At 45.5% G+C, this 12,916-nt stretch overlaps 1 protein-coding gene and 1 long non-coding RNA gene across 2 annotated transcripts; both read left to right on the forward strand.

The window, feature by feature from the left end:
- Nucleotides 1–2,799: 2,799 nt before the first annotated feature.
- On the forward strand, nt 2,800–4,267 carry LOC135806889 (uncharacterized). The gene is made up of 2 exons (XR_010551332.1): nt 2,800–3,505; nt 3,902–4,267. It is a non-coding gene; the product is annotated as an uncharacterized LOC135806889 (long non-coding RNA).
- Nucleotides 4,268–5,863: 1,596 nt separating this feature from the next.
- On the forward strand, nt 5,864–6,295 carry LOC135820178 (uncharacterized). The gene has a single exon (XM_065333516.1). The coding sequence runs from the start codon at nt 5,864–5,866 to the stop codon at nt 6,293–6,295; it is 432 nt and encodes a 143-aa protein (XP_065189588.1).
- Nucleotides 6,296–12,916: the final 6,621 nt, after the last annotated feature.

A 12,916-nucleotide genomic window follows, 5' to 3' on the forward strand; every position in this document is an offset into this window, starting at 1 on the left:
ATCCCCCTTGCAATGTTGGATAGAAGGTGACCAAGCAGTTAAGTTTCAAGCTATGTCAGGACATTCTTTGGAGTTGAAATGTAAGCGCTGGAACGCCTTATACTTGTGTACCCTTAAATTGGGTAGTTTTGTGGTTTGTGTGCAGAGAGAATTGGTATGGTATGATACCGGTAGCACGTGTTCTACTATCCCAAGGCCCTGAACGCGTCATCAAAGAGTAGTAAAAATCACGATTGAGCAGGCTTTAAACTCTGAGCTGGACGGAAATCCAGCTACTGAGTTGGACGATTTGCTCAAGAGAAACCTGAACGGCCGTGGCTGAGCGAAAACTCAGCGCGGTCCGATTTGATGGACGGAAATCCCGGCGTCAGCAGAATTAGCCCGATCGACAGCTGCTGCAGCTGTATTCGATCCGCAGGCGCTGGCGGCTGCCAGTACATTATAATTATGTGTTCCGATCACTCAGAGCTGGGCGGAAATCCAGCTGCTGGGTTGGACGATTGTGCTCAGGAGGAGCTGGAACGGCCGTGGCTGAGCGGAAACTCAGCGTGATCCGATTTGACGGACGAGTTCGACGGTCGTGGTACACCAGTATGGTAAACAGCCAGCTGTGTTATGCTTCAGCAGCATTCTACCCAAGCCTCACAGCTCAGCTTCTCGACCGTTTGGGCAAGATCAGCAAGGCTGGAGTCAGAGCTGTGTTTCAGCTCCCTCGTCAACGTCAAACACCGACCGCACCTCTTATTTCTAGATTAAATATTTCCCCACTGATCCACCATTTTAAGCTCAAGATTGTTGTTTTTGTCCATAGATGTCTTGCCTCCAATGCAAGCATGCTATTTTCGCCTTTCTTTCTGTTGATCGCTGAACCTGGTCTTGAGCAAAGCACACGCCGTGTTACACGTGGCCAGATCTCACGTCTTCTCCAAATTCCATTCGTTCGTGGACCAGCATCTCGAGCGTCCATGCAATTCGTGGGCAGCGTGTATTGGAACAGGCTTCCGGCAAATATTCGTTGCCATGAAGATATTCTGGATTTCAAAGCCCTGCTGTGCCCAGATGTTCTTGACACGCTTTCTCTGTCTTGACTCATTCGTCAGACATGTGCATTTTGATCTTTTGGTTTGGTCTCTAATCGACAAACTGATTTTTCTCCTCAAATACCTCAACTTCTCTCAATTTTCATACATCTGCTTCGTTTATTCCTTACTCTTTTCTTTCTATCTTTTTCTTTTCTTTCCCTGTCATTTGATCACTGTCACTCACATACAAATACCGTCATAAAATATAAAACACAAGATTTTCTCATCTTTTTCTATTTCTTGTTTTTCATTAGCTTTAGCATGTTCATTCACATTCTTCATCATTTGTGAGAACTAGACCTGGTCTAGTGAGAAGGCATTCTACTGCCTGTAATTCTGGTGAAGTAAAATAAAGAAACAACAACAACAACAACAACAACAACAACAACAACAACAACAACAACAACAACAACAACAACAACAACAACAACAACAACAACAACAACAACAACAACAACAACAACAACAACAACAACTTGTACCATCAAAGACATCAACATGAACACGGTGTTGTACGGTATAAGGATGTCGTATAGTATGTCGTACAACAGTAGGATGAAATTGTGGGAGAAAGCAGCGACCGCTTGGGAAAGATTAACATTACAACAGTCGTATTGTGAGTGATAGCCAGGCCAAGTCAGGCCAAGTTTCTGAAGATCAGTAGCGAGTGCTATCCCGAGCATTATGTTAGCATTACAAAAGCATAGACAGGATACGCGAGTAAGAGGGTACAGTGTCCTACCCTGCTTGGACCTAACCTCTCCTCACAGACAGTCTCCTCCTGAATTTAAAAGTCTAACAGCGTTCACGTCAGTACTCAACTCATTCTTTTGCTCACTGAGCAATACAATCTTTTCATTTTCTTTCTTCTGTTTTCTTTTTCAACTTAATCCTCCCTACCCGATTTCCCTTTGGTGCGTCCCTGGAGCTATGCAAAATTGCCGGATTAATTTTTATAAATCATACATTCTTCCCCTCTTCACGTAGAATCTACGGCCTCCCTGCCTGGTCCACCATTAACAAAACCCACATAGGTAAATTACAAGTTCTCCATCGCCGTATACTGCGCATCACCCTGGCACATTCAATTTTTCTTGACCAGCACCCTGCTCATTTACAGTTCCTTAATTGGTTCAAGTCAGGTGGCGCCACCCGAAGCTGCGTTCGTCTCCCCCTAGCTAGGTCTACTCTATTTCGTGAATTCCTCTTTCTTTTCCTCCTACTCCACGTGGCTCCAACTGCCTCCCAGTGTTAGACAAGCTCCAGATATGCCCAAATTCCGTGCCCTCGTCAGATAGCACTTCAGTATCTCCCAGTAAACAAAATTACAGCCACCACTTCCGCTGCATAGCTCGCTGAGCATCCCATTGCTTTGTAAGTTGCTAATCCCTTCCCACTTTGTGTACGTGCTCTTCATTTTCTTTTTTTCTCTTCTTCCGTGGTTGGTTTCACCCTCTCCTCAATTCAATTGGCTGTCTTGACATGCCACGAGGTGCAGAAATAAATAAATAAATGAAGCCGAGACCTCTGGTCGGCTGAGCTTAATGGGCCCCACCAACACACTCCATTATTCACCCCAGTGTCTGGAGATATGTGGATTCTGTAGAAAAAAAAGAAAAAATGCCTCTTTTGCCGTCGGACAGTATGCGCATCGTAGGAGACTGTAAAGTTATGCAATGTGCTCCACAGGCAACCATGCATTAAAGGGGAACTCCGGTCCAAAATCACCCCCATTTTTTATTGCGGAATCCATTAGAGTATGTCGTAAGTGGTAGAATGGCGAAAACCGGAAGCTTCTACGACAAGGATAACATACCTAAATTACCAATTGCAATTTTCCATATTTGGCACGAGGGGGCCCCCGCCCACCCTGTGACGTAAAACGTTCTCAGTGACCTCCAAATTTTTTTATTCAAATGGTAGACCTGCAGAAATTTTGAAAAAGGTATTCACTGTTTTTTCTTCAATCAATAACCCTTGTACTAGTATTCATTCGATCATCATGTTGGAGGAAGAGGAGACCACGGGAGGTGTGGAGGTGGACGCCACTTCGGATTCAACAACACCGAGGCCTTTTAGGTTCGAGCCGAAGCGCGCATCAGCGTCTGCGAAACTGTCTACAAGTAATATTTCTGAGACTACAAAACAGATGAACGTGAAGAGAACGCTTTGGTTGCAAGTGCTCGCGTGAGAAGCACTGCTTGATGCCGTTGCGGACAATGCAGCATGATGTGGAGCGAGGTCGAGTCGACTTGTTGCTGGGAGGTTCCTGCAGCTTTCAGTAAACGCGGCGAGCAGGAAGGGCTGCAGTGCGTCACGCAGCACTCAGAGTTTGCTGTTGTTTGCCTGCAAAAATCAGTGCTCGAGGTGGCATTGCTTTCCTTCGAAGAATTTCGGGCAAGGTGTGGACCGTGGTCAAACAGGTGAGGATTCACTGAATCGGTTTCATTATTTCCTTTCTTTCCATGTTTCATGTACCGGTACAAAGTAGATGGGAAGTGTTGTGCAATGATTTTGTGTACAGTATTCAAATTCACCAACTTCCATCACACAATCATGAAGTTCTATTGCACCCATGCCAATATAATTATACTGCTACAACGATGTCTTTCATTCATACTATTCCTAGCACTGTAAGTGTTTCAACTGTGTGTAAAAGTGATGTAAATTTGAAAAAAGGCCAAAGTGTCTTTAGTATAGTAGCCCATAGAAATATTAACTCGAATCCAAAACTATTTACACTGAAACTATTTACTTTTACACAATCATGAAGACACTCGTGGTATGTGTATCTACATCTCTCCAACTGTTTTGTGCAGGATTTGGAGACATGTGGCGTATAGACAATACACATGGTTCACCCATGGATACTTTGGACGCAAGCAGCGGCGTGTGATACCGTCTTGCGTGGTATTGAAGATAAAGCAGCTGTACCAGAAGCCAATGCAGATGCGCACTGGGGCTTTGAGGAAGCAGTTGGACATGATGATGATGATGATAATGCTTCTTGGCCTGGTTGACGTTCACATAATCATTGGTGCATGTGCATGCAGAATGTAGAAAACAGTTGACAGACACGATTTATAACTATTCTTGACTCGGGCAATATTTGTGTTTTCGGGTGGGCGCATGCTTTGCACCAATGCAGCTGCACGAACAATCTGGTAAAGTTGACAGATACAATGGCACAAGACTGTACTGTGTTCGGGAGCATGGGGTTGTGCCGGTGCCGTGTGCCGTTGCGAATCCCGAGAATGGTTGTATGCACATCGTTCAACAGGTCCTTCAAGAAGTTGCAGGACATTGTCGTGCAGCTTCTTGGCCACTTTGTTCTTTTGGTGTATTCCAGCCTGTACCTGAGCACACCCTCCTTGGTTTTGGCGTGCGCTCTCCCAATATTGGCATTGTGGGACAGACATGCCGACTGTACCCGTGCTCTCATGCCATTGTACGAAAAGTGGACACGTTTTGGTGCCCACTTCAGTATGACAGCATGGAAAATTTCCAGACTACAAATCATACTGTACCTTGTATTTGTGGCAGTGTAGCTGCAACCGGAAAGTAACGCAATGGAAACTTACAGATAAAGAGAACCGAAATAACACACATGATAACGTTCCATGTACATTACATCAATTCTCGACTTCACTGACTAGGATTTTGAGTAGAGGACTTTGAGTAGGACTGTAGTCGTTTAGAGCTACGTTCTGGACGGCACAAAATCATGCCGTTCACTTACCTCATCGTGCTCACGTTCCTGGAAGTAAATCGAAGATGGTCTGCTTTTGCTGGCAGCAGAGGTAGAGGAGCTACTAACTATTAGTATGACATGCACCGCCAAGTTTCAGGATGGCAGAGACCCTGGCTTCAAGCGTCGCTGCTGCTTCTGCTTATAGCCACCAATGCTTTGTGCAAACTCTTGTTGGAAATCTCTTTCATAGCACATCTCAGTGAAATGCTCAGTGCAGACACGATTATTTTTCGTCCGAGAAAAATCCTTCCAACATACTCTCCATAGCCAAGCTGTCGTCAGGTTCGCGTCAGCCAGAGGAAAGCCATGCTACGACAGCCCGCAGGCGCCTCTTTCTTCGTGACATTGTTGCATCCAGAGACGCAGCAGCGAGTCGTGACAATAAATCGGGCATGGCACAGAACAACAAGCACTTCAACAATCGCCAAGGACTTTTCATTCTTGCTTCAATTATTTGAAAATTTCATCTGAGTGGACCGGGCTGAGAACGTTTTACGTCACAGGGTGGGAGGGGGCCCCCTCGTGCCAAATATGGAAAATTGCAATTGGTAATTTAGGTATGTTATCCTTGTCGTAGAAGCTTCCGGTTTTCGCCATTCTACCACTTACGACATACTCTAATGGATTCCGCAATAAAAAATGGGGGTGATTTTGGACCGGAGTTCCCCTTTAAGAACTCAGATGGTGAGCCAAGGAACAAATTTCCATGTTGCAAATAATCGCTTTTCAAAGTAAAAAGAAAAGAGCGGGTGGTACAGCAGACTTCCTATTCTGAATTCCCTGAACGAAGCAGAGACATTAGCTGGGTGCATGTCACTATTACACAGTAGCAAGTTAGCTACCTCGGTCGACATCAGTGGACGTGGACTACGAGTGGATGCGACAGCAACAGTGACTGGAATAATGGGTGATACGTTTCATGGAGCAGAGGGTAGTGCTCAGCGAATCGGTCCCTCACCGGCCGCTCGGTCTCGACAGTCCTACAAGTAACCTTTCGTTGATTGTTGAAAGGATACTGAATCAGCTCCTTATGTTCGTACCTGCTCATCTAGATAGCACCGAAGCCTGCATTGAAGACATCAAGAGGCATCGCCAGGTCCCGGATGGCTGCATCATCGCCTCATTCGATGTAGTGGGCCTCTATTCGAACATTCCTATAGATGAGAGCATTTCGGCCGCTATTACAAAGCTGGAGCAGCATAAAAATGATGTCGACATGCTTGGATTGACGGTTGCGGATGTACAGCTGATGTTGCAGTATGTTCTGTCAAACAACTACTTCGAGTTCAATAGTAAACAGTACCGGAAGCGTGGAATTGCGATGGGGAACCATCTGGCACCTCCGCTGGCCATCCTCTTCATGGATGCGCTTGAGCAGAAGGCTCTCTCGACAGCTACAGTGAAGCCAGATCTCTACAAGCGATATATCGACGACTGCATACTACTGTGGAGACATGGCTAGAAAGGTTTAGCAGCACTCCTAGATCACTTCAACGGACAGCACACTACTATCAAATTCACAATGGAACACTCGGTCAACGAAACTCAGTCAGTGAACTTCCTGGATCTAGCGCTGTCTGTGCGTGGAAACAGCATAGAGTGGGAGCTCTATGTTAAGCCTTGCCAATTTTTCCGCCAGTAGTCTACAGTCCGAGGTGGTATTTTCTAGAAACTCGTAACCAGTAGGAGCACACAAATTCTTTAGAGCTGTTTCTGACTAAGTAAGTTGTGGCTGCTGAAAACGATAAAAGTATCGGCAAGTCTGTACAGTTGTCCGTTTGTTAGATACCGTAATAATAATCAATTATAATAATTAAAAAGCTTCCGTGGAGATAAAAATGTAATCAACGCAATAAATAGAGTAAGCTGCGCACTCAGTACAAACACCATAAGCAAAACTTGTTTTCATGTATAATAAATAAGCTTGTTCCTAAACGTTTTCGTCGCCATCTCATCAGAGGATTACTGGCAAATCAACAAAAGCTCTTAACTCAATTTATCACATGGCACGTGATTGTTGCCCGTACTCCAGCGAATCAGCACCTTTCGCGCCGCGGGCAATAATATGCGATATTGCCCGCAAAAAAATAGTTTATTTGCCCGCAAAAAAATAGTTTATTTCAGTGATCGCGTGACTACGACGACTCTGTAGACTGTACGACGAGTCGCAGTGTAGCATTGAGACGAAGATGGAATTCTTTTTGGAGATGGACATCCCGGCAATGGACATGGCCTCGGACGTCTGCCGTGTGGTGCTTGCAGGGATCATTTGTTCAGTCATGTTGGCAGCCTGACCGTCGGTAAGCTTGTGGATAAGATTCAGTTCTGCTCGAAGTGGTACTGTGATCACAAACAATTATTTGAAATAACACAAATTCAACTCAGCGTCGTGCGTTTTCAAATCCTCGCAAAGTCACTGCCTGTGTGTGGTCTTCATGTGCCACGCAAAACTCTTACCAGGCTCATGCTCATCTGTCCTCTGCCTTCACCTTTGCTTGAACAACAAACACAACAATTCAGGAATGTTTTGCAATGAAAAATACAGCTATCTGGAGCTGAAAAAAAGAAGAAAAATTGTCCTCAGAGTTACACACCAGGGAGTCGTCAAATACTTGCACTTGTTGCAGTACTGTATTTGACGACTTCCTGATACACATGTAAACATGAAGAAGCTCTTTGTGGTAGCACTCTTAATTTTTCAACTGAAATTATAATTCTGCTGTATTTTATTGTCGTTGCCATGTCTATTGCTATGACGATGCGGTGCCGGCACTTTTTTCTGTCTCCTTCTTTCAGTACTGTATACTCTCTGATGGCCTGTAGCAGACTTTTTGTTAGGGTGTAGGAGAAATATCTTCATTTTTCCTGTTTTGATAATGATAGCACATCAATATACATTGTGGTCATAATGTGTTGGCATTTGGGCTAATTTCAACAGCAGCCCAATGGTCTGCTCTGTGGGCCATGTGATAAATTTGTTATCGCATGGTTGCTGCGGGCCTTATGGCATATTATTGCCCCTCGAGGTTAGCCCTCGGGGCAATAATATGCCATAAGGCCCTTGCAACCATGCGATAACATATACATATATACGCACAATGCAAGTAATAATTTAGACCCTAACTAGCGCGATAAAATGAGAGCTGAAAGAAACATTACACCATTCAACGATATCAGGTGACCACAAATGCGATAAATTCACCACTAGAAAGTCACCAAGCAACCACAAACGAGAACTACTGATCTAAATTCACAAACAATTTCAACGTAAACAAATTCTTTTTCTGCCTACACAAAATCGGCCTGGTGGTAAAAATGTAAATAGACTCCAATACACGCAAATACCTTTGACTACGTGAACGAGACCAAACAGAAAAGCAATCATCAGCATAACTAGAACGACAATCACTATTCTGAACAAGATGGTTGGCGATAGAAGATTCATACACCCTAACAACGCTACTAGAACCAGTACATACTTTGGAATTACGTGACAATGAAACCGACCTGACATTCCTTGCCGCTACTGCCAATCCAGACGAGGCCGATGTAGATGTCCGTACCAAAGGCACGTCCGTTGCTGGCACTGCCTGCTGCGATGATGCTCCCTTTGACGTTCCAATGGCTGTTGATGTTGATGAAGAGGAGGAGGGAGATGAGGAAGACGCTGACGACGACGATGACAACAACGACGGAGACGATAAAGACTCTGCTAACCTCGCCCTAGAGCGAGTCACTGGTCCCGCAGACACACCATCCGGTGGTTTCTTCGGTGGCCGGCCACGCTTTTTGCCACCGGAGGTGGACACACCGGATGACGGTACAGAGGAAGTCAAAGAAGACGAAACCGCAGATACCAGCGATGATGACGGGATAGGAGGAAGAGACGGTAAAGACGAAGGCAATGACGAACAAGCCGATGCCGACGAAGAAGACAACGACACCCCAGTTGGTTCCGTCCCCAGCGAGGGTGCACCTCCAGTCGCAGTACCAATCTTTGGGGGACGACCTCGTCTAGGCCTTGACGACCGTGCCTCAACAGGCATAACGCTTTACCGTCTCTTCCTCCTATCCCGTCATCATCGTTGGTATCTGCGGTTTCGTCTTCTTTGACTTCCTCTGTACCGTCATCCGGTGTGTCCACCTCCGGTGGCAAAAAGCGTGGCCGGCCACCGAAGAAACCACCGGATGGTGTGTCTGCGGGACCAGTGACTCGCTCTAGGGCGAGGTTAGCAGAGTCTTTATCGTCTCCGTCGTTGTCGTCATCGTCGTCGTCAGCGTCTTCCTCATCTCCCTCCTCCTCTTCATCAACATCAACAGCCATTGGAACGTCAAAGGGAGCATCATCGCAGCAGGCAGTGCCAGCAACGGACGTGCCTTTGGTACGGACATCTACATCGGCCTCGTCTGGATTGGCAGTAGCGGCAAGGAATGTCAGGTCGGTTTCATTGTCACGTAATTCCAAAGTATGTACTGGTTCTAGTAGCGTTGTTAGGGTGTATGAATCTTCTATCGCCAACCATCTTGTTCAGAATAGTGATTGTCGTTCTAGTTATGCTGATGATTGCTTTTCTGTTTGGTCTCGTTCACGTAGTCAAAGGTATTTGCGTGTATTGGAGTCTATTTACATTTTTACCACCAGGCCGATTTTGTGTAGGCAGAAAAAGAATTTGTTTACGTTGAAATTGTTTGTGAATTTAGATCAGTAGTTCTCGTTTGTGGTTGCTTGGTGACTTTCTAGTGGTGAATTTATCGCATTTGTGGTCACCTGATATCGTTGAATGGTGTAATGTTTCTTTCAGCTCTCATTTTATCGCGCTAGTTAGGGTCTAAATTATTACTTGCATTGTGCGTATATATATTGAGTTAAGAGCTTTTGTTGATTTGCCAGTAATCCTCTGATGAGATGGCGACGAAAACGTTTAGGAACAAGCTTATTTATTATACATGAAAACAAGTTTTGCTTATGGTGTTTGTACTGAGTGCGCAGCTTACTCTATTTATTGCGTTAATTATAATGTGGAAGAGAAAAAGACATATGGATACGAGTTAAGAGTAACTCTCCATCACTGTAACATGATACTATATACAGTCAGAAAGTGCAATAACTAGGCACAAAACTGACAGAGTACTGAAACATTCGACGTCCTGACACCTAGCTTCAACACATCTCCGTAACGCTAACCGACAGCCTTCCAACTTATAATATTATAATTTGGAAAGGATTGGGAGAACTTCAAATTCAAAGGATCAGTCGGGGAAGTGAACTGCCTGAAAAGAGAAAAAAAACGCCAGACCCACCAGGACTCGAACCTGGGACCCTGCTTGTCATGAGCAATGCTCTAACCACTGAGCTATGGGACCAGGCTGAACCTAGAAGGCGCTGACAAGTTTTTCACTCCAAAGGCAGCTCACAACACGTGCCACACATACTGATGGCACTTGGGTCTTTTTCCCTCCCCCAGGGGACCAACCACGGTCAGTTTCTGGAAACTACCAGAGGTGAAAGAAAGTGATTAAATTTGGAAAGGATTGGGAGAACTTCAAATTCAAAGGATCAGTCGGGGAAGTGAACTGCCTGAAAAGAGAAAAAAAACGCCAGACCCACCAGGACTCGAACCTGGGACCCTGCTTGTCATGAGCAATGCTCTAACCACTGAGCTATGGGACCAGGCTGAACCTAGAAGGCGCTGACAAGTTTTTCACTCCAAAGGCAGCTCACAACACGTGCCACACATACTGATGGCACTTGGGTCTTTTTCCCTCCCCCAGGGGACCAACCACGGTCAGTTTCTGGAAACTACCAGAGGTGAAAGAAAGTGATTAAATTTGGAAAGGATTGGGAGAACTTCAAATTCAAAGGATCAGTCGGGGAAGTGAACTGCCTGAAAAGAGAAAAAAAACGCCAGACCCACCAGGACTCGAACCTGGGACCCTGCTTGTCATGAGCAATGCTCTAACCACTGAGCTATGGGACCAGGCTGAACCTAGAAGGCGCTGACAAGTTTTTCACTCCAAAGGCAGCTCACAACACGTGCCACACATACTGATGGCACTTGGGTCTTTTTCCCTCCCCCAGGGGACCAACCACGGTCAGTTTCTGGAAACTACCAGAGGTGAAAGAAAGTGATTAAATTTGGAAAGGATTGGGAGAACTTCAAATTCAAAGGATCAGTCGGGGAAGTGAACTGCCTGAAAAGAGAAAAAAACGCCAGACAACAGGCGGGTGTTCTTCTCGTGTTGTCTGTGGCGGAATGATGATTGGTGGTTAAAGTAGCGTTGTTTGAATGCTGTTGCTCCAGTATACTAAAGTCTTCTTCTTCTCCATACCTGCGGTGACTCTTGCCTTATACACGATGCTCTCCGTTAGACACGCTCCGTCCAGTGGACATGAGTCTTTCGCCCGACAGTTACAAGTCCTGGTGTCGTTGTCACCTCCGCTTGCTTGTTTCTTGGGTCGAAGAATCGTGTTATTGTGTTGTTTGACGATAGTGACCATATTCTGCATGCAACTGTAGCTAACCTTTGCCGAGTTCCGGTTGAAGATTTTGTTGAGGCTTGAGCCTTTCGGCATTCCTTTCAATCCCGACTGTGTATGTTTAACTACCTCATAATGCCGACCCTTCTATACAATTGCGGATTGTGGAATCTGTCCAAATTGCTGAACGACAAACTGGACAAATGGCAACGGAGGAAGCTACGCGTACTGCTGCAGACTGTCAGACTACCCGCAACGCATCACCAATAACAACTTATACACAGAGACAAAACAATCTCCAGTTAGTGTCACATGCCGGCGGCGCAGGCTGCTGTGGTTTGGCCATGTGGTGCGAGAGGGTCCAGAATCCGCCTTGTTCCAAGCACTGGAGCTATCAATCAACACAAACGACATAAAAAAAACCCGTGGCCGTCCGCCATTGTGGTGGATAGATACGATTCGGCACGACCTGAAGGCAGCGGATCTCTCCGTGGAGAGAGCTCTCCTAGCTGCAGGAGATAGACTAACTTGGCTTGACACTGTTGACAGATGCGTCGACTCTGCTCCTGTCTAACAGGTTCAGGGAAGATGCGAGCTGTGTTTATTATTATTATTATTATTATTATTATTGAGCCTTTGGGGAAGTGTTTGGCCACTAGCTGGAGGAAGGCACCAGTGGATTATGCCGGTATAATTATTTGCACAATTTGTTGGTTGAAAATTTGGAGCATAATTTGGCTTCCTTTCGGAGGTAGAAGCATAACTACATCATTGCACCACCGTTCTGGTATGTAAACTACAGAATTGTGTACGATGCACCTGATCATTGATGGTGGTCTGCATGGTAAAGGGTTCGGAAGTCATGCAGATAGTGTTTTCAATGAAAATCAGGGTAGAAATCATGGCAATTCATTATTGTATGCTCGAACTCGTCTTCTTCAAAGTTCTTTCTCACGTTGATCCAGTACATGTAGCAGAAGATGCGAGTGAATCAGCCTTTATCAGGTATCCTGGGGCGGACGAGATAGTGACGGGTAGTCCGGAAAACTCCACGCACATGCACATTATGCATGTTACGAAGTCCGATGATGACCTCTGGATTTTAGCGGCCTTGACTGTGCACTGCACAGGAGAGGTGGAGCTACGGGAGAGATGAGCTGATTATTCGCAGGGTGAGGGCGACATCGGCTGGACGAGTATGGCGATCATGAAGACAGTTGAACATGATATTTTTCAAAGGTAACTCAAACTAATTTGGCAATGAAAAAATCTTCTGAAAAGAAGTCAACAAATGAATAGAATACGAATAAGCGGCGTGGAGACAATAACTTTAATAAGGCAATACGCAGAATCAGCGAAGCGGACATTGGACGTAGTCATGAACAAAAATAAGTATATGTTATCGCATGGTTGCAAGGGCCTTATGGCATATTATTGCCCCGAGAGGTTAGCCCGAGGGCCGTAGGCCCGAGGGCTAACCTCGAGGGGCAATAATATGCCATGAGGCCCGCAGCAACCATGCGATAACAAATTTATCACATGGCCCACAGAGCAGACCATTAGGCTGCTGTTCAAATTAGCCCAAATGCAAACACATTATGACCA

Source organism: Sycon ciliatum, chromosome 1 (genome assembly GCF_964019385.1).
Source record: "Sycon ciliatum chromosome 1, ocSycCili1.1, whole genome shotgun sequence".
Lineage (NCBI taxonomy): Eukaryota > Metazoa > Porifera > Calcarea > Leucosolenida > Sycettidae > Sycon > Sycon ciliatum.